This window comes from Anopheles coustani, chromosome 3 (assembly GCF_943734705.1).
Source record: "Anopheles coustani chromosome 3, idAnoCousDA_361_x.2, whole genome shotgun sequence".
In the NCBI taxonomy this organism is placed as follows: domain Eukaryota; kingdom Metazoa; phylum Arthropoda; class Insecta; order Diptera; family Culicidae; genus Anopheles; species Anopheles coustani.
The window spans coordinates 14,062,155-14,084,548 of record NC_071288.1 but is presented as its reverse complement, the minus strand read 5'-3'; the positions used below and the strand labels follow the sequence as shown (position 1 = coordinate 14,084,548).

Sequence of the window (22,394 nt, the reverse complement as noted above, 5' to 3'; positions counted from 1 at the left end):
ATTTGGTGAGGAAGAATACACTCTTGAACTACTTAAAAAATTGATTTATTTTTGTAAGTATTTTCTGATTGTAATAATCTTTTGAAATAAATTATTCACATTAAGAAATGGAAGAACTAGAAGAACTGAAACATAGAGTATAGATATAGAGAATTTTGAAATATTTTAAATATTTTTAAGTGAATTTAAATATTCTTGAGCCCCTAGGGCTACATATTGCCCATACTTCTCCTACAGAAAACTACAAAAAATTCCTATAGATGGCGCTGTTCAAAGTCTCACTTTTTTGAAAGCTTTTAAATGTACCGTTACACGCTGAAATTGTTAATGATATTTTTTAAATTTTCAATTGAGAAGAAAATTGTTAGGCAAATTCATCACGTGCACATTAAATAATATTTGCTTAAGGCAAGAGATCTTTTTCTTCTGGTTCGTCTATTTTTCTATTTCTTCTAGTTTTTTCAAACATTTTGATTATTCATAATCCAATCATAGGAAACCCATTGGGGGTGCCCATGGCGGCAGCGGCAGCGGGAGAAAACACCACGCCACAAGTTGTGGAATCGAATCTCCACTCTGGCAACCTCCGGTATAATGAACGGCTGACCACCGATGTATAATATACCATCTTTCGGTCACAGAAATTATCTTCGGAGAGAAGCCTTGTCCCACTAGAGGATGTCGTGCCACATAATAATCATAGGAAACAGGACATGTTCATAATAACAGATAAATACGACCAATGTCATTGTTTTACTAATCAATGTCATATTTGTTTCCTGTCTAGTTGAACTAGCGCTTGGCTGCACACACTGAGTCACGAGGCGAACGGCCTACGCAGTTGAATTTTGATTTGTTTTAAGCAGTTTCCGCGAAACTTCTCCAACATTCACGGAAACCGCTTGGGCTCGTCCGCCGATTAATATTTGCTGGTCAGTTACTCCTACCACAAGATGGAACTCAAGGCCACGTAAAATCAACTTTCTCTCGAACTGCTCCAGAGCGTTCCACTTTACGATACGAAAAGGTTTGCAAGGTCCCGCAGATGTTAAACAATAAAAAGCCTGTTTGATTAAACGTTTGGTTTGGACGGTTTCGTTCGATTTGGGGATTGTTTTATGAACGAACGTGCCCGCGGGCCCTTTTAATGGGCAAGTGAAAAAGCGGGAGGAGCATGTGCATCGGCGAACACGCATCTAGCCTCCTCCGAAGTCATCATGAGCACTTCATCTAACATCTTGCTAACCTTGGCTCCGAAGCCCTTCACTTAATTTGACCACTAATCAATGCGGAGCGGGCCGGAAAGCTTAAAACCCAACCGGCGGAGAGAAGGAAAAAGTTTATGTTTTCATCACCAAGCGAAAACTTGATTTCAATGTTCAATGGCCAGCCCGTTTTTCATGGTGAAGGTCGCCTTGCGGGCTTGCATTGGGAAAAGGCTTCAATTTGAAACAAAGAAAACCACCTCGAGTATTGAGATTTCGAGCCCCTTTATGATGAATCAGGCCCACTGGAGTCCATATATGTTTATTTCCAGTTCTTCGAGCAATGACGCTTGGGGCTGTCGTTATAGCTCCTGTCAACCTTCACCGAACGGTTTTTCGAGTTCAAAACAGATCTGGCCACAACGAATCGATAGTGAAAAATGAATATTTTACGATGCCATTATCAGTTCGACCAATGGCGGTTGCATCTTTGAAGTAAAAGGTTTGTAAAGGTTTGCCTGATTCTTTGTTTCAGTTTCTGTTGCAGCAAATAAAGATTCAAATTAATGTGTACAGAAACCAGAATAAAATTTTGCCAGCAAAATGCAAGTCTCGAACGTTTTGTTCACCTTTTGTGCAATCCAAGATTCTTTGTTTGAGGATAAAACCTTTGCAAGAGTATGCTGCTTAACTTCGGATGAAGTTACTTCTCGACTCTTAAAATGAAATCTTCAGCGTAGCTCGATTGTAAATGTCAACATGTTATAAACCACCTTCGAAGCGATAATACTAGATCGTGCAAAAATCTTGTTATCTTTTCTACACCATTCTACGAAATAATTCCTGTCGATTGCAAAAAGAACTCGTTTCCAAACAAAAGGCAGGCAACGGTTTGATCGCAAAATTGTCGAAAAAAAAAGCTGCCGAACCAGAAAAACCTCTTTTTTCCGCACCACGAATGGTTTTACCCGCTGAACAGGAAGACTAGGATCGAATAGGAACCTAGGATAATGTGGGATTTGGTTCCCATTGGCGATTTTTTCGCCAGTTGCTGAGCGAATTCAAGTGATCCGGACTATATTGGACGGGTACCAGCTTTAGAGAAGGTGAATGAACCAAAAGTTGTTGCCCCTTCAACATGGGCCCGGAAGAACGCAATGGATGATGCTTTTTGTGCAGATAGGAGATAGTAGTTGTCCTTCAAAGACGCCAGGATTGGCAGGTGACTTAAAGGAAGCATCGGATGACATCCGTTGAACGAGTTCAATTGCACCAATTAGCATTCTTTATCAATTTACATTATTATCTGACAGGCGCTGTTATAATCATTAAATAAATTGAAAAGGAATGTTTAAATGACGGAAAAATAGTTAATATTGATGACTTAAAATCACTTTCCAAAAAATAGCTACAGCTATAACGGTTAAGAACTATTGCTGAACTTTTAAACAAATACTTACAACTTATAGTCTTAAGTTAATCACACTAAAATTAAGACCAAACATTCCAAAATAAGAAAATATTAAAGACTAGAAACATTAACATTTTTCTTTTTCCTTAAAAAAAACCTTTGGTCGACGGAATAGACACAAATTCTCAAATCATAATCAAGCGTTACATAAGACTGAGCTATTAACAGAACTGATTTCATATGCCTGGCAGGCAATATGGTCCATTAAGAACAAATGTTTCTTTACTGTATTATATTTGTTCTCGTGCGCGTCATCAACAAAACGATCGCAATTTAGACTAACGTCAACGCAACAGGAAAAGGAAAACACGGTGAAACTTGACAAAAATATATACCAATTATCTGCGCATCCATTAATCAACCCTACAAACTAACATTCTTCTTCTCTTGAACTTGACTGATCGTTCTCTACCGGATTTCGTCAAATGGCGGTTTCATTCTTAACTTATTCTGTGGTTTTCCTAACGTCACGCGAGCGATAATGTCATTGTAAGGTCCATTGGAGCGTATCCCTGTAATCAAACTGCGCTAAATTTACACCATCATGAAAAAAGAGCAATAAACATAAAAAAACACTGAGTTCAATAATTAGCGCCCTGGGCCACTTACGCCATTGCATGACGTCTCAAATCAACTTTTCAAAATAAATTTGATCGGCAAATTGAAGAATTTTACATACACTCATCTATTTCTCTCCTTCACTCTCTTTTGTTTCTATTAAAGGTCGGGTTGAGCGAAACGATACGTTCGACAGCATTTACGAACGCGAAGAAAATACGACGAACATAACAAACGGACGTCAAATAAAGTGAGCAAAAACTCTCCACGGCAGCGCTACGTAATCAGCTTCAGCGAGGAGTAATTAATCCTCCACGTCCCAAACTGACCGACCGACGGATTCGCTTGGCCATCCACAAATCACCTGCCCAAAAACCCTGGTGGATAAAAAACCATCTTCAACCGCGGTCTGGACCCGAAGCTGCCCATTAGTTGCGCCCGTGAACCGACGAAAACCCTCACCAAAAAGCGTCACTCCGGTGAAGCGGCGCAAGATGGTTATACATTTTTCTAGGTACGTGATTTCGCGGTACGCAGGCGCGAGTTACGGTACCCGAAGGACAAAGTCCCTCCATCAGTGTTTGCGATCGGGGCTTCCTATTTGCGCTGCGCGTCTTTTTATCGAACGCTGAGTGGAGTCTTTTTTTTCCCCGCAGCATTTCGATTCTCAATCTTAAACGACACGGAAGTTGAGAACTTTTGAAAGTCAGTCGATTCAACAATTGTTCGAACCAACAACGTCCAGAGGAGGACATCAGCAGGTTGGCCTAATTGTAGATTGACGAAAATCAATGGCAAAATGAACAAATGGTGCATATGAGTCTGAGAGATGAAGGAAGTTGCCGAACTCCAAAGGCTTGCATACTTCGCCAATATTGACCTGTTTGTCTATGGACATGGGAATACATAAACATAAATGACCGAGGGTTTTTCGTTTATCATAATTCCCTTCATAATGTCTTACTCATATAGGTTCACAATAAAAGTGTTAAAAGTAGTAGAAGCAAGGAGTCGCATTGAATATAAGGGTTAAGTTCTAACACCGCAGAGTGGTGTGAGAAACATTCTAACATTCCATTTCTTCCTGTCCATCGTCGCACGCACCTAATATGATGTCCACCAGTGTTTCCCCGTTCGCTATTGTAGACGTTATTATCTGACGGATTTTTTCCACCATCGGATATCTGGACGGAATTAGTTGGTATGCTTCGACGTTCGTCCTCCCGCTGGACGTGACGCAGCTACGCAAGTACGCGTCACTATTTGTCCGTTGAACCGTGTACGAGACACAACTACATCGCAAAACCGTGGCCAATCGGTCGAGCCAAGAACAAAGAGCGAACATATGGTGGAGCAGCAAACTTTTGACGTACCATTCGTATTACCGGGATGACGAAAAATAAGCATCTACCATTCATTTTGTTGCTCAAACTAGAAGCGGTTGTGAGGTAAACCAAAAACTCTTCGCCTTCCCTGATGTTTCCAATCTGTTTTCATTTGCTGAAGACCTTTTTAAATACCAATAAATAGTTTCCTTCAAACGCTTTTAACTGGCTAATTTTTTCCATTAGCATACCGTGGTGGAAAACACACGTTTCTCACGTCGGCACTCACATTATGACACGCAAAGTGCACGTGCGAGGCTAGCACGCTGCCGAGGAAAACGGATCGGAATTTTCTCCCCTTTCGTCTTTTGGCCCTACGGCGTGAAGTAGAAGAAATCAAACGAACCTTCAAAATCACCGTAGATTCGGCCTCGAGGAAAAAAGATTTCTAATTGTGCACCGTAATACGCTCGGAAGAGTTCGTCTCGGGACGGAATCCACGGGGTAACGGTCCGGTGGATGTGGGTGAATTTTGCTAACCCTCGGTCGAAAGTCGCACGTCTGTGACCACCACATCGGAGCGAAAGAAAGATCGGAAAAAGCCCGCCGGCCATCACAGGGGCTTCAGTTTCGTAACCGTATCTGTTACATAGAAGAATAAAATAATCATTGAAACTGGCACCACCGCAATTTCGCACATAAATGTTGCACTTTTTTTATTTTTCACAGGGATTTGCAATGTTTTATTATACTTATCTGCGCTGCATAACCGTCCACCCTAAGGCAGGTCTTGTTTTCGGCTTACGAAAAGCTAGGCATAATGATGCATATGGAATTAAAAATCATTCATACCGAATTCAGACACATCTTCAGTTGGAATGAAAATTGCGTTTGCCGGTCGGAAGGCTATAGGCAAATGAAGTGGAAGAAAATGCAGCTCAGTAGAAACGCGGAAACAGTTCGTCTCGAGCTGGTTTTGGTGTTTAAAATATTTTCCTTTAACACTCGTCGCGCCCTTTGAATCACCGTTACAAACTTCCTGAGCCATGGCGATGACACAAGCGAATGGAAAAAAAAAAACAATTTGCAAGCCAGGGAAACTCCCCGCACACAGCAGTGTTGTTGGCGAATGTTTTGGTAACGATGAGAAAGCGGCCGATGGCGCGACGAAATACAGGAACAGCGTGTCTATAAAAACAAAGTGGTGCCACTTGAGAACAACAATACTGCACACGCTGGAGGAGACGGGTGGCAGTCGCGGCTACATGTTTGACATCACGACCACCGGCCGGTCAGTTGCCATCGCGACCGTCCCGACAGAATTTGCAAATTCAAATGTGGATCACTGTAATGGAGAAAAAGCAAGCGAAACATATCGCGAACAGGTGTACGACCGATTTTGGGTGTTCAAGGGCCTTGAGACTTTGTCTTGTGCAATTAGTACACTTTAGAGTGGTGAATTACCCGACAGTCGTGTGCTGGAAAACCAACAACTTGGATTGCTCACTATGTATCTTTGCTGCATTGTTTGTAATGCTTTTCGATAGAAGTTTTCATAAATTATAAATTATGATAGATGAACACTTGTGATATTTATTCCAATAAAATAAATTCTGCACGATGCAAAACTGCTGATAAGAAACATCTTACGCATTAAACCTCATACTTAAGTAATTTAGAAGTTCTGAAAGATATATATTTTTAATACTTTTTTTGATTAAGCAGCAGGAGCTCTGCAGTTTTCAAAACGACTGATAGGAAACATCTAACAGAATTAAAGCTGGTACAACAACTTATAATAGATAAATCCTTTTGATGCTTGTTGGCATACATTAATATCGGCAGTTAGTAAAACTACTGATAAGAAACAATACGTATAGAATTTTAAGCTCATACTGTTGCGAACTAAAGTCTGCTGCATCCATATTTGCATTGAAACGGTGGGAACCTAAAAAGCCTTCGTCACCTAAGTTCAATTTAAATTTCTGCCATCATCTGTTGCTGTTTGGCAAACTGGGGAAAGACAAAACGGTGTAGTTCATGTTTAATTTTTCGTAGGACAAAAAAGATAAACCTGTTCCCAGTAGATTAGAGTGTCCGGTTCGGGGCCTGAAACTACACACGCCTGCAAGGCCACCGAAAGTCATCAACGGTGCATCCGCCGGTGGTAGGTCCTCCCACCAGTCGTTTTCCACGCTCACCAATAGTGCTGGAGCTAGTATAGTAGAAAACGTCGAGCTAGCACCAGCGCCAGTAAGCTAGCACAAGCCAAATAAGCTACTCAACGGTTTTAAAAAAAGACTCCAAACTCAATCAGATCACCGCCAGCATCCCTCGGTCGGAAATTCCCACGAGAGAAGCTTGCCTTTCGTGGGGAGCAATAAGCGATCAAGTAGCGCGCGACTATTGGCGATACTGTGCGCTCCACGCGGTACGTCCACTTGAAGGTGGGCACGGTCGAACGGTGCCACGGGTCCGTCAGTTCAGTGCCAGCGGTCGACCTGTACGGGTGGTCAACTCCGCGAGATAAAGCAGCGTCGTGTTCCTTACAGTGTGGGGTGTTTGCTCTCTGGCAGGTAGTGTTTGCAGTTGGCCTTGTGGAAGCCAATTCGAACGTTTCCGAATCGAAAGAACAAACGAATCAAACAGTGGACTTCAATGAGTGTGAAGTGACGAACCCCGGCTGAATTTCAGGTCCAAAACGTGTGCTCATTGGTGAATCGAAGAAGAACCAACTGTAGTGAATCGAAAACGCAGCGCAGTGATAGCGAATCCGGACTAAGTTCTGGGAAAAAGGGAAACTATAAAGTGCGTCTGAGGAAATTCCTTCTTGGCTTTTGTGTTTCTTCTTGCGAAACAAGAAAAAAAGGGTTAACACGATGTCGAACATAAGTGAGTTCTATCGCGACAAGGTGGTGTTCGTGACCGGTGGTACCGGGTTCATCGGGAAGATTGTGGTGGAAAAACTGCTGCGGTAAGCTTCCGATTTCGCGCATTGGTGCTGCCAATCCGCAAACCCCCATTTGGCATCATGGCTCAACGTGGTCCATCATCATCCAACAACGAATTCGCATCCAAATGGGATAATCATGCTTTTTCTACTTCTTCTTCTCTACCCTTTTTTTTTTTGCTGGTGACCAAACCTTACCAAACCTTGTAGTTCATGCGGCGTTAAGGAAGTGATTCTTATGGTGCGCGAGAAAAAGAACACGCAGCCGGAGCAGCGCATCAAAACGCTTTGCTCTTCACCGGTGAGTAGAAAACCCTGCCCCAAAAGAATCGTGTTTTAAATAGGGTTGTACAACCCGCCTCCATGGTTTGTCTTTACCTAAGCCTAAAGCCGCTTCCGACGCAAAGCTTTCGTAGGCGAAGTTCGGATTCCATCTGAGGGATTGTTGCATAACGATAGTGAGTCCATGGAAAAGCGTGGCGTGATTGGTTTTTGGACGAACCATGTGCGTGTGTGTTCCGATTTGTATGCATCGGCCGAGATTAGGCTTCCTCAAAGCGGATTGCGAAAGCCCTTTGGCGTTCGAACGATGCAACACACATCTTGGATCTTCCATGCCGAAGATTGGGAGGGAACCTTCAGCTGTTTTAAGTGTGAGATAGCATCTAAAGGCTTGATGGTTTGTTTTATATCTCGACCATTCGAATGTCCCTTTAGTGTATCTCGATTTGGGAGAAATGGAAAAAGGGAGCCGCTACGCTTACGAACAGTAAAAGAGAAAAGGAGGAAAATGAGGAAAACCCTCCTACTCCACGATTGAGTCCTCTCGAGTGGAAAACGAAACGATCCAAATGCCAATCAAAGGCAGGCGCGGAACCTCAAGTGATACGAGCGTTACGGAACGCTGGGATCGCCAAAAAAAACGGCCAAATACTATGCGATCGGCTGCGATTGAAAGCTTTTCTTTTTAGTCGACAAAATCGTTTCATATTTATAACGTCTCGCTACGACCAAGTCGCATCAACAACGAGACGTAGTGCAGTGTTCGAGGCATCTCTCGAGCGACGAAGTGCTAGATCGCGCGATCCTCGCCTCTGGAAACCTACAAATTTGAACCGTAAACACACTTTCACACACGCCACCCTTCGCTGTTCGCTTTCGTTTCGCACTGAGTCCCCGCCGTTTGGTAGCCCAACGTTAGGAGAGCAACTTTCGGTCTCTAAGGTGCTGCCTTTTTCACCGGAGGTGAAGTGAACGCGAAACAATTAACACATGTTATACAATTATTGATTATGCGCGGCCAACAACGTCGATTATGATGGCGATGCTGCGAGGGGGAGGATGAGGTCACCGCGAACTAATGAACCCGGGGAAGAGCTGTCACCCTGTCCCTTGGCCCGCAGCATCTATCGATTCACGTTCCACCGAAATGTTGACATCGGCATCGGGTCCAGGCAAGGCATCAATCAACGTGAGGCGCTATCAGCTGGGCGTCAAACAGAAAATGGGACAGTTGGGCAAGCGACCTGACACCTCGCTGTTGGCCCTCATGCCACCCAGTGTGGGGAATCGACATCGATGGACGGCAAATATTGGGACAACGTGAGGCGTCATTAAAGGAAGAGGGGTTTTGTCCCACTCCCGCTGAGGGTCAAAATACGGGGGAGTTCAAACAGCGGTACCTCTCCATCGGTTTGATACATCTTCAAAGACGTTCGCTTGACCCTACGAGCATCATCAGCAGGGTTGACTCAGGTTTAGGCATGCTGACCCTGCGCAATGATATTTATCGTCTTCCACCGTCAAATGCCACTCGAGCAAAAACGGTCTGACAGCTTCTGCCAACGGGTCCGACCCAAGCCAAGGGGTCCGACCCAAGCAACCAAGGTAACCTTGCGGCTGATGGTGACCGATTTTAAGCCGCTTAGAAAAAACACGCAAAATGAGACCACACGGCTTCAACGCCAGTCGCGTCGTGATCATGCGAGTGTGTTTCTTTTTCCGAACGGCGCAATGCCAGTGGCAAAAGTGCGACGCCATACGCCACTCTAGATCTGGTTCTAGTGGCCAATCACTCTTCTAAGACCCTGACGTCGACACTAATCGCGAGATCAGTAGCATGTAGCATCCCACCGAATAGCGTACTCCATAGACAATCTCGATCGGACCTCGATCTCGACGCTGTTGTGACGCAATGTGGAATGTTAAAGCTGCGTGTTCTGATGGAAAACAAATCAAGCAATTGAATCGTTCAACATAAAGAGAACGCGCACGGTTAACGAATGTGGCATTCACCAATGGCGTCGGTGGTTTGAACCAACATTAAACACACATACAAAATAAAAACCCGTTGCCCGTGAACGGGTGCCTCGATAGTGCAAAAAGCATAGACGTGCTCACAAACAGTTGACATCGCAAAGTTTCGAAGATTACCATCTTTAACAAGTGTGTTCTCAATATAATTTTCGATTGCAAACGAAGAGGTTCGTGTCAACCCCGGCATCGAAGTCTTTTGTTTGCTGCACGCCACCGACGAAGCACACATTCGCTAGTCCATCAGCGCACGTTGTTTTCCTTTTTCGCACAATTGAACTTCGATAGCGCAAAGAAAAAAACGGTATCCAGACGAATGTTTACTCTTCGTCATTGTTTGAACAGAAATTTCCGGAAATTGTAAATGAGCTTTTTTCCTGTTTCAAATTCATCACCCAAGAAAAAAACAGTTAACTGAAGATAAAACAAAATTCAATCCACATAAAGGAAGGTATTTGTGAATGAGCGCAAATAGGTAAACAATCTACGAAAGAAAACAATCTTCGAACGAAGAAAATTTTATTATAAAATCATACATTTTTAAGATGACAAATTATAACAGCGCGTAAGAGTGACGTAAGTGTAATTATAACACACCATTAATTGACGTGGCGCGATTTCAGTTCAAACTAGCCCTCGACATGACGAAAATCTTCAGCTATGAAGCGTCTCTCATACGCAATTTTATAATGTTTCCCCTCCACCTCCACCCTCGGCGACGAACGCCATGTGCGTTATAACGTTTACGACCATTTCGAACCACAGTTATATCGCAGCGGTATTGGCATTTCGAACGTTAAAATATGGCACCCACATCAAGCTGGAAGTTGAGGATAATTGCATCGTGCCAGGCAGTTAGTTTGTGTGTGAAGAAATAAATCACCGCCGGGGGGTGAGTCAAATGCATTCCTACCTCACTTTGAGACAAGTCGAAAGGAGTAAAACAACTTGCCAAAATAATCTACGGAGTGGAAAAGTGTCATCGTTGCATGAGTTAGTGACCCGATGCAGGACAGCATGAGATCGATCGATCGATGCTGGGTTAAATCGAACTCGCAGGTCGTTGACGAGAACAACTATTGGGTTAAAACGTTGTTGAGAAAAGTTGTCAAACTTGTTTTGAACGCTCGAACAAAGGTTCAGAATGTTAGACATCTGGTTGCATTTACCAGACCATTCATAGTGCACTCATAGTATTTATGTAGCTAAATTGAAAAAGATTGTTGGTACACTGAAGTTAACAACATTGATTTAAATTATGTTTCTCTAAAATGTTCATCTATTGATCAGTTTGACGTATCATTCGGTTTTACTTCCATATGTTGAATGCATTTTATGAAAACTTATTTTACTGTTGTTGTCTCATTTACAAATCAATCAACCATTCATCGGGCTTCGGAGCAAGACACTTCTCGTGACTATCGAAAGAAACTGTGTGTGTATGTTTGTTGGCTTGAAAAAAAAACGAGCTCTTGGGTAATCATCCTTCCATCCTCCGGATTTGGTGGACGGCTGGCAAAACAAATCTCCTCCGAAGGCTCGATGTAACAAATGCTACTAGCGGAAAATTATACTTTCTACTTCTCTCTCTTTCTCTTAAACTTTAGACCGAGCCAGGTCAAATGGGTGTGGCGAGAGAGAAAGTTAGTTCATCAAAAAAACAAGAAAAATTTTAAAATAATGCCATATAACCTCGTCTCGATTGCTTCCATATATTTTGTACGTATTCAATTTATTGTGCCTATAAGGGAAATTTGGCTTCGAAAGCATATTTAAAAAGCAATCCAAGGAGGTTGCGAACAAACACAATGAAACTATTCTATGACTCGAAGAATTACAGTACGAAATCGCACAAGCTTAGTATTAGTGCACATTGGCCAGACATCAATATGGCCCTTCCTTACTCGGCACCAACCTGTGGCTTGAAACATTACGGCAGGGCTTGGTTCCAAAACTGGACGTAATCGCGTCTGGACCTTGACTCGGCAATGGCGTACCGCTGGTGGCGGTGTCTGTAAAGGGAGCCACCGTGAGACGGCAGGTGAGGTTTGCTTGCGCCACTCCGGAAGTGGATTGTCGTACGACGGTCGTGACATCGTTTTGTTGAAACGGAACCGCGATACTGAGGACCACCGAGTGTTTTGGAAACACTTTATGGAAGCGATAGATATTTTGGGACAAGCGTAAGTCAAGCGAAGGTCAAACTGTTCAGATGCTGAACGTGAAGAATTAGTGTTTTAACCTAATATAGGTCGATTAGGCGTTGCTAGACTAAACAAGTTGGAGTCTCTACACCTACATCTGACGACTTTAACGACCATTTTTACTACTCACTAATACAGATACTAAGATGCATGACTAAAACTGCATAATTTCAGAAAGATCAACTTACCGCAGATATCGGCGCCTTCATTGCCTTCAATTCAATCAGTGATCATCTGAGATATATCAATCACCGTAGTTTCTAAGCCAGTTTTGTGGATGAGAATGTTTACGCAACGCCATCCCATGTCGCTTGCAAACCTGAACAACTTTGTAGGGTAACGAAATAAATTAACTACTCCTTCTTCCGTCATTCCAATATAAAGCTTCGAACGTAAACTCGATGAAAACAGTGGCGGAATGCTAATTACGGACGTAATCGTTTCATTCGAGAATACAAATTCCTCCACGCTCCCCCACAAAAATGACGTCTTCAACGTCTGAACCGATTCCTCCGGTTCGAGCTGTGTCCTTCGGGGGAAGTCTGGAACAATACTTTAAGTGTTTGTACACTAACGAACCTAACCTGTTGCCGCGTTGAACGTACATAAGCTACGATTCATTTGTTCTAATGAGATTGGAAAACAAACCGGAGTCTACTTTCGGAACGAGTTCGCACTTCCTGTCTAGCGGAGGAAACATTCAAAACAAAGATTTCTAGAAGTGTCCACGGCAAACTTGAACTTCAAATTTAGGAACACCGAACACTGCTCGAACCGCGAGCCATGGTTAGATGTAATCCTCCCGAACAAACAGGTTATGCCAAATCTACCCAATCCAAACGGGCAGCTGATAGTGAGAGCCCGAGATTAATGTGTTGGATTGGATGATTCTGGCAAAAAATTTACATACATCGACAGCAAAAAACCTACTCGTCAAACCAGCTTTATGGCGATCGCTATGCTAATGATAACAGGTTAGCGCTCGGTCTGACCACGAAAATGCAAAATTTTGCCAATCCTCCAACGGTATCCAACAAGAAAAGGCTATGTTTCGTACCGGATAGCAGAAATATTAACGCATTTTTTCACATTTCCTGAAAACTAATCGCCAACCGATGATGACCAAAAAGAATGCGAGTTTCGAAAAGTCTGGAACGATCGACCGAAGGAGCTTCGTCATGAAGCGGGGGAAAAAAGAAATTGAAATTCAGGTTTTAATGCTTTGCCTTCAGAAAGTCTAAGAAATGTATTTCAAACAAGCAAGATTTTGAAACTTAAATTTGCTAATAACGGATCACGCGAGATGAAATAAAATGCTACAAACAGGTGGTTTTTTTGGTGCAATTGAGTACTTTGAAAACAGAAGATATTCATGACTTTATCAACAGAATATGTAAGGAGTCGATAAGAAGCCGCTCGTAAAATGATTGCAACTCCGGTTTGGCGGCTAGCTCGATATTTCATGCTAATGAAACCAAACAAACATGAATGAATCTCGTGTTTGTCACGATATGCGTATCGTTTTACGACTTTGTTCCGAAAAGTCTCGCACCCAGGGATAAATTTACATAATTTAATCAACCTTTGTTGGACGCGATTCGATTTGTGCTACCGAACCGCAAACGTTGGCGTGTGTTACAATAAACGAATACCGAAATGCAAAATTTATCTCTATCAGCAATGGTCGGATTCGGAAGTTTGGGCGAAAGACTAATTGATGGGCCGTTTATGTTGGTATTAAGATATTTCGATGGACATTGAAAGATAAAAAAATATTGTATGAATGATTTGTGTCCGACACCTTTGAGGATTTAATATCAAAACGAGTGTCCCTTATAGGTGAGAAAAGAAAGTTTTACAGTTAGCTTGTAACTGAAAACTTTCGACGAAAATGGAAGATGCGGAGAATGAAAGGACATAAATAAGTCTTTATGAACTTTCTTTCCTTATGTGTTTAAAAAAGAGTAATAAATACGCGTTTCATTTCACGCCATCTTAACGATTAATTCGTTAAGAATGTCAGAACACACACCGGTAGTATTCTTGATTGTAAAACTGCAGTAAAATCCATCTTCAAACCGGTGTTTATCCAATCCAATAAAACATAATGTACACAACTGTCACCATTTTGCGACATAAGTAAAATTTTAGCAAGGATAACCGAAACTCCATCAATGCGTCCAAATGGGTTAATGCCATTGAATGGTCACATTAGAGTCGTTCAACTTGCGTGCCGTTATGTTAAAGTTCGGCGATGGAAATGACTCATATTCAACCACCAGTGTACGAACCTTTGAATACGTGAAGAAACCGACCCCTTCCACAAGCCCATGCCGACGACGCCTGAGGCGCCAGTTCTACTTTGCGACATCTAATGAGCCCGGTTTTCTAAATAAGAGACATCTGAAAAAGACCACAAACCGGTGGCTCGGGTGCTGAGTTTTGCAATAACCCGCGAGAGATAAATTATTTTGTGTGTTTGTGTTCCGAACCAGCCGCCGGGGGTTTGAGATCACCCCTGTGCCGGGCTATCTGCAGTCACATTTCTTAAAAATCAATCATATTAGCTAACTCTCGAACCTCACCTGCGTTGGCTCGAGAGGAAATAGTAGCCGGTCAAACCAGTTTCCGCGGGGGTCACAGGCGGGTTAAAAGGGAAACAAAAGGGAGCATCGAGGGAGGCATGGGTATGGCTAACAACCTCCCCTGCTGCGACCGTCAACCTTCGGGCGGACCCTTCTTCCTGCCCGAATCGGCCAGCTTTTAGGTGTTAATCGTTGAACACGATTCAATCGGCGTCGAGTTTCGGTCCACTTCGGGCAACAACCTAACCGTGCATGCGCTCCTGGCATGTCTCGTATGACTGCAGAGTCTTTTAGAACGTGCAGAACTGGGTGCCTCGGTGTTGCAATGGCTGCAATCATTTCACTTACGGCATGCATATGCCAGGCCGGTTTCCCAACATTTTCAATATACTTTGTTGAGTTCAGCGAAGCGAAGGAATGCATAAATTTAGGATCTGATGTCTGATCAAGTATCTGATCCTGACATACTGCGCCCACAGACTTTGGTCAGACACATTGAAGAGCCAATTAGCGATTCAACCATACGGTTGATTACAGCGAAGTCCAAAACCGTACTTACAAAGCTCCAACGAAGAGCGACGCACGCACTTCCAAAAGTCCAAAATGTATCTACTCCAAAGGAACTCACTGGAGCGCGAAAATAAAAGCATGAAAATACTATTTCCCGTACTTAAGACAAACTCCCAAACGTAACGGCATCATTACGTCGGATTGATCCGCTTGGTCCGGGCGGAGAGAAAATATATTCGGTTTGCCAGCAGCCAACCATCGGCAGGGTTACATAAGGGACGGCGCATGAAACCGTCAGGGCACTTCGTAAAACATATTGTGTCACATCTCCAGCATACGGGTATCGCGCTCGGCGTCCATATATCTGGCACCTAGAAATTCCGCGGAACAGGCGCATCCGTTGCGCCTGAAAGAGAGTTTGAAAAGAAGGAAGGGGACGCACATTTTTAGGGTGTATCATAAGACATTTTTTGGGGGGTTTTTCAGTGTACGCCACCCACTTTTGGCAGGGTCACTCTCACCGAACTTTTCTTCTTCGCGCCATTCGTTGTAAGTCCGTTATCACCGTTTGGTCTACGGTGAACGGAGTGTGTTCCAAAAGGAACCCTCTTACAAAATGTTAAATTTAGTGACAACAATAAAGTTTTTTACTTTATTTACATAATTTGTTAGCTCAAAATGTACCTATTTCGCGGCACCTCGTTGTCCTTCGCCATGGGGAATGTGACACTTTCCTACGGTTTGGAGCTCGGCCGCTTTTGCTCCACCAACAACTGTCGAAGATATCGAAGATAGAACGTCAAGTAAACAAACATTCAAAACCAATGGATTGGCCAATTTCGCGTGACAAACAGCACACACACAAACTCTACCAACTGGCACAAAGTGGGTTCGATCGACAAATACAGTGTGCGAAATGGGGTCAGCGCCCGGCCGGGAAAAGCGGGTGTTTGCCGCAAGCTGCTTATCTGGGTTAGGGGTAGACATATTTTTTAATGGATATCCATTAGAGAGTTATATCATTTTGCTTTTTTGTCGCGACATGCCGACTCGGAAAATGATTTAATAGTATCTACAGCTTTGAGTGAGTGATACCGATTTGGAACCCTAAGGGCCAAGGATGGTCGATCAAGTACTCGGTATGTACAATGAACAGGCAAATGATATCTATAGTCTCAATGTTCTTTAAATGTTGTTATTTGCGGTACGCATTAAATCCAAGGCAGATTTCAATACAAGCATGTACTACGATCTACAATGCCCCTTAATGCTCCAATAACGGACAGACTACGACCAATAAAGTTTACAACTGGGACCGTTCAAGCTCTCAAATCTATAAAAGCCCCATTCATCCCCACGAAAGCAAAAAACTCAAACAAAACGAATAAATGATAGCAGTGGAAACGAGGCAATCAAATACCTCTTCTACTTTGTCTATTCTTTTTCTACGTCTACCTCCATCTTTTAAAGAGAAAATTTTATCTCAAACCCAACATCTCGTCCTACCTTAAAATTGCACCGAACTATAAAACCATTTGGAAAAATGATCTTCGTTCATGATCACGACGCCAATTGGTGGCATTAGGACTTACATTAACACAAAAGGAATGAACCGTAAAAAGTTGAGTGATGTTGATTCGACAGTCACAGTCGTTTTAGGCGTAAGTATCAAAGATCATGTATATAGTTCGAACTGGCCAACATAGGAGCACATCTTACACGATCGTACGGTGAAGGTGGTGTGATGTGTATCTTGACGTCCATGATACGCATTTTCGGTTTGCAATGAATACATCGCACATGTCAAACTCACACGCCTTAATTGGAAGTGATAAAATAATCAACGGTACGTTGTTAGGTCACTTAGCCGGTGCTGTGCGTATGAATATGAATATCGTTTCTCTACAAAGAGAAGGCAGTACAACTTAGACAAATGTCTCGCCAAATGGTACCAAAGAAGAGATCAGTTTCCCTTTCATTTCGTCGTTAGAGACACTGTTTTACCATGAATGCTGAAGATCGAAGTTTTCATTCCCCCTTGCTTTGGCTTGGTGTGGTGTCCACATGTTTTTTACATCCCTCCAGTGTTGTCCCGGTGCCTCTGAGGCACCCATAACCATGAACTTTAAAGCCAACGATTCGTAAAAAAGCACTTCTAGCGGTGTTAATGGCGTAATCACGCGAGCTGCCTAGCGATAATAGTTGTCGACAGTCCGATAGTATGAGGTAGGAATAAAAGACGAAGCTGCTACTGAAACAACAGTAACCACGACAACAGTCGGTCAGTGCATTTTGGCAAGTTTTTTTTATAGTCTAGTCCAAGTCTTATGTGTCGTAGTGTTAGACGATAACATTTATAAGAATTTCGTTGCTAATTTGATAGTTTTTCACTCTCCCTGTTTTATTGGCTGACGTAGGTTTTTGACCGACTGGCGAAAAAGAATCCCAACTACCAGGACCAGATCAAGGTGATTGAGGGTGATCTGGAGAAGCCCAACTTTGACCTCTGCCCGGAGAGCATGGAATATCTGAGGGAGCACACCAATGTCATCCTGCACATTGCGGCCACCGTGAAGTTCGACGAGGAGATGATCAAGGCAATCACTATCAACATCGGCGGTACACGGACCGCTTTGGAAATCGGACGTCAGGCCAAGAATCTACAGGTACGTCCAACTTAAAACGAGCTTTCGAAGATGTCGACCCGAATGAACTAACCGAATGCGCTTTCACGTACAGAGTTTCGTGTACGTTTCAACGGCATACTCGAACAGCTACGACGAATACATTCAGGAGCGCGTCTACCCGGTCGACTGCAACCCGGAGAAGATCCTGGCCAATCTCGATGACGAGAAGCTGATACAGGACGTTATCAAGTACTCCCAAAAGTGGCCAAACACGTACACCTTCACAAAGGCGCTCGCCGAAACACTGACGCTCGAGTACCGGCAGCACTTCCCGATCGCGATCCTACGTCCGTCCTGCGTGATGTCCAGCCTGAACGAACCGATGCCGGGATGGTGTGACTCGATCTTTGGTACGAACGGAACGTTCATCGGTTGGTACTACGGGCTTATTCGCACCAGTCACATCGACCCGGATGTGACAATTGACACGGTACCGGTGGACTACGTGTCCAATGCAATCATCGCCGTCGGCTGGAAAACGTACATCCAGAGGTAAATTGAAGGCAATGTTTGTACGGCCACCCCTACGGCAATGTTTGTACTACCTTAACGTTGTCTTTATTCCTTTATCTATCAGAGTCCAAGAACCAGAGGTAGTGGTATACAATTGCGTTAGCTCCACCGACAATCCATTGACTTTTGGTAGGTTTCCCACAAGGCACCCCTCAATTTCCGCCCATCACTTACCAGCATGTACTGTGTATTGTCATTTCCCAACAACCAGATGAAAGAAGGCGCGAATGCGAGAAAGCCTGCAAGAAGCACCCCCTGCTGACGGGCATCTACAAACCGATTACCTTCACGTCCAGCAACGAGTTCTTGTTCCGGCTGTACTCCATTCTGCTTCACTATGTGCCCGCCTACATCATGGACACGGCCATGAGGCTTCGGGGTGAGAAGCCGCGCCTAGTCGATGCCTACGTCAAGATCGACAAGGTGGTGGCGACGGTCAAAAAGTTCTCCAACACAACATACTTCTTCGACAATCAGAATATGAAGGATTTGTATCTACTGTAAGTATTTCGTTGATAAATTTTAGTACATTTCTCCCTGTTTCAATCGCGACTATATTGGATGCAACCATAGCGTATGACTTAACGCAAACGTTAGTAAAAACATTCAACTTGAACCATGTTTTGAATAGCTCACTTATTTTTATTTACGCTTAAAAAACTCCTAAACGTTGTGGCTTAATAGCCTCTGCTGTAATTTTATGTACTTTTTTATGCCTATGATTCTAAGCTGGAACTACAGGCAAGAGCCCATAAAGCCAAAGTTTTTCCTTCGTAGCAACTCGTTTCATTGCTCCAAATTCATGCTAGTAACTTTTAATTACGATTTATGTCTTTTGCTTCAATGGCAAATTTAGAAAGCAAGCTTAATACAGCTACCCAACGCGCCGCGAACATGGCTTAGGTTTGTCTACTAACTATGCATAAACCTCTATTCCCGTTCCTCCACAGAATGTGCCCCGTTGACCTCCAGCTGTATCCGTGCGACAACCGAAACTACACCTGGCGGCTGTTCTTCGAGGTGGCGGTGCCCGGGTTGAAGAAATACTTCTTCAAGGAGGACCTCAACAACGTCCGGCAGGCCCGGCTGGCGATGCGAAAGAAGGAGCTGATCGTGAACACGGTGCTGTTCGCGTTTGTTGGCCTTATACTGCTGCAGCTGTACTATCTGCTCTTCTAGGCGCGCCGTTTTCCCTTTTTAAACAACACTCATTTTACTGCAATGGATTCCACAGAAACCGTTCCGGGGACGACTCGTCTTGGGATCACCCACGATTGCCAGAGTCGGTGACGTCATCTTCCGATGGCGCAAGGAAGCGTTACCGACTCGATCGTCGTAGATCGATCGATCAAGAGATTAGGAGCTTAGTTGCTCAGATAAGGCGGGCGGCACACACCCAAGGCGTGGGCAACTGACCGTGCTAGATAATAAAACATAATGGGATTTATAGTTCGATACAAAAATATATGTAGAAGGGCACCGTTTGGGATGCACTTTGGGGAGGGCGGGGGCCTTCGCAGCAGCCTAACAGCATATTTAGGATAGTTATATTGTATATTCTCTCATTCCAGTTGCCCGACTAGCAACCGCAAAAACAAAACCGGGCCTAGCCTCTTTCCGATCCTATCCCTAGTAACAGCTCGTTTCTTCCAAATTAAGCATTCGGAATTGGCCCAACCTGTGACACTGAAATTTGTGGACCCCGATTTAAAGGGCAGCCGACCCGAACGATGCCGTTGGCCTTGCAAAGGTCTTTAACTAAGTATCAGTTTCAAGGGTTCGGTCCCTCCAATACTGGGCCTCCTTTTCTAATGAAATCGTCCACACTGAGGCAATCCGAGATATTTGATGGATATTTATTATATTGATTTCCATGTGTTATTGCACACTACCTTATAGCATATGACCGTAATAAAGTGGAAAGGAACATTCAAAGCTATGGTTTGTGTTTCAATTTTCCGGTAGTATATTGTCATAACTTATCCGAAATTATTATCTACTCCACGATATGGTTTCCCCTAGTTCTTCATCGCTGTGTAAAAAATGCTAGCAGGTTTGGTGAACCGGTACGATCGTCTGAATCATCATGAAAGTTTACAAAACATCGATACACTAACGCCAATAGTGCATTCGTCAAGTTTGGGTCGCTCAACACTATTGCGCTTAAAGGTTAAGGGCGAACGAGATGAATGCAAACCGATTTTGATGTTTCAAAACTAGACAAATTTATTGGCATTGCATCCGCGGAGATTGTTCGGATTCGTGTTTAAATTAACAATCTCATCGATTCGTTGTGCTCCGATCGGTGATAACTTATTGTTCGCCCTTACGCAACGAGATGAACAATATACTACTGGTGGATTTTCTTAGCGAGAGCTCCTGCTTGAAACATGACACAGCAAAACCTTTACACGCAGCAAAAGTCTCTCGAACGAGATAATCTGATCGTAGACTTGGCGATTCCCAAGCTCTATTTGTTGAACTATGCATTGTGCATGCTTTTGAGACATGGAACGAATCAATAGCATGCTGTTGAAACGATGTCTTTATCCATGACAAGGTGTTTGTCCAAAGCCTTTCTCACTTAAGAAGGGAGAGTATCTGAACGAACCAATAACATCCATTTTTGTGCTCACTTCTTAACATTCCATAATTCGTTTTTTGAATACTGTAAATGCCATATGAACAGCAGCAGAAAGAGATAAAATATTCAAAATGTGATTTTAAAGAGGTCTATCTCCCGCCGAAGATCTTCAATGAAAACAAAATGGTAAGCATAATTAAATCGTCAAAATCGTAAAAAATATCGTTTACTACACTTAGTCAACCGTCAAATCAAACGAGTGTCACAAACTCGAAACCTTGCTGTCAAAGATTCTCGAACCAACTGTCAGCTAAAAAGACAGATGAAAATAACAACAACAGTAAACAACAGTCTCCACCGTATATCGTGCGTAAATCGTAAAAGAAAATAAATTTACCTGCACTGCTAATCACGAGTTAAATTGTGTGTATTTTCACTTCGCGAAAAAGGTGAAAATGGTGTATTTTTTCGTAATTGATTACTTGGAATCCGTGGAATCTTGTAAGATACAGAAAAATGGTACACGGATACGAAACATTCACATAGATGCCGGCAATCCAAATGGCAAACATTCCCTTGTCGTCACATATCCGGTGGAGCTAATCGATTTTCTGCTCAATTTACGCTACTATCCACGGTTTAGGCTTCAAGTTGCGAATGCAATTTCAAATTACGGAACGGGCAATTTCCCAGTTTTCATAAAACTCATCCCGCCTGCCAAAGACTTTCTAGATTACCACTGGTAAGTGGGACCATTTCTATTTCGATTCCAATAGAATTTTCTCAAATATTTCCCATTTCTTTTCAACAGGGGTGAACGTGCCATACGTATGTTGTGGGAGCTCCGTGAGCTTACTGAGCTGATGGCCTGGCTGTCGACACTTGGAGGAGCCTTTTCAGCGCTTGGCGACTACCAGCATGCATGCGCCGACACCGCCGGCAAAATATCCATCCATCAGATGAAGCTTGCCTTCCGGCTGGGGGACCCTTCGCTCGTGGCACGCTGCCAGCTGTATCTTGCCATTTCGCTAACGCAAAAAACCGAGTTTGCTGCCGCCAAGCGAATCATCCAGAGGGTATACCGTAGTGAAACGAAGCAAACCGATCCAGACACTCGCCTCCTAAAGATGTGTCAGGGAATCTGGGCGAAGCTTCGGTACGAGTATGAACTTCATCAAAGACAGCAAGCGCGCAAGAAGACTTAAAGTGAACACCGGTGCGGTGCCTTCTTTGGACTATGGTCCCCATCAAAAACTGTTGAACAGTGCACGTGATCAAATAAAATGCTAGTGTTTTGAGATATTTCGCAAAGTTCTATTTCTCCTCTCGCTTCCGTATAAAAAGTAATAATTCCTGTTAATATTCACATGTTGTTCGTTCGTTTCATCTATGCAATTGCAAGCAATTTAATTCACTTCTTTGCTTCTTCGCTTAGTGTTAGTATTGTATATTCTGGTAGTTCGATTTGTGAAGACGCGGCGGTCTCGCT

At 43.4% G+C, this 22,394-nt stretch overlaps 2 protein-coding genes across 2 annotated transcripts; both read left to right on the top strand.

Annotated features, from left to right (window-relative positions):
* Positions 1-7,438: 7,438 nt before the first annotated feature.
* Positions 7,439-19,585, top strand: LOC131258750 (fatty acyl-CoA reductase 1-like). Its single transcript, XM_058260128.1, has 7 exons — positions 7,439-7,533; positions 7,720-7,810; positions 17,539-17,787; positions 17,861-18,300; positions 18,386-18,450; positions 18,533-18,821; positions 19,272-19,585. The coding sequence occupies exons 1-7, from the start codon at positions 7,439-7,441 to the stop codon at positions 19,498-19,500; spliced, it is 1,458 nt and encodes a 485-aa protein (XP_058116111.1). The 3' UTR covers positions 19,501-19,585.
* A 1,668-nt stretch (positions 19,586-21,253) lies between these two features.
* Positions 21,254-22,204, top strand: LOC131271561 (uncharacterized protein F58A4.6). Its single transcript, XM_058273036.1, has 2 exons — positions 21,254-21,647; positions 21,717-22,204. The coding sequence occupies exons 1-2, from the start codon at positions 21,361-21,363 to the stop codon at positions 22,108-22,110; spliced, it is 681 nt and encodes a 226-aa protein (XP_058129019.1). The 5' UTR covers positions 21,254-21,360; the 3' UTR covers positions 22,111-22,204.
* Positions 22,205-22,394: the final 190 nt, after the last annotated feature.

Bases quoted from the DNA above. Each gene is read 5' to 3' on its own strand.
- LOC131271561 (XM_058273036.1), top strand. From the start codon at position 21,361: ATGGTGTATTTTTTCGTAATTGATTACTTGGAATCCGTGGAATCTTGT. The intron at 21,648-21,716 runs GTAAGTGGGACC...TCTTTTCAACAG, and splicing joins GACTTTCTAGATTACCACTG to GGGTGAACGTGCCATACGTA.
- LOC131258750 (XM_058260128.1), top strand. From the start codon at position 7,439: ATGTCGAACATAAGTGAGTTCTATCGCGACAAGGTGGTGTTCGTGACC. The intron at 18,301-18,385 runs GTAAATTGAAGG...TTTATCTATCAG, and splicing joins TGGAAAACGTACATCCAGAG to AGTCCAAGAACCAGAGGTAG. The intron at 18,451-18,532 runs GTAGGTTTCCCA...CCCAACAACCAG, and splicing joins CGACAATCCATTGACTTTTG to ATGAAAGAAGGCGCGAATGC.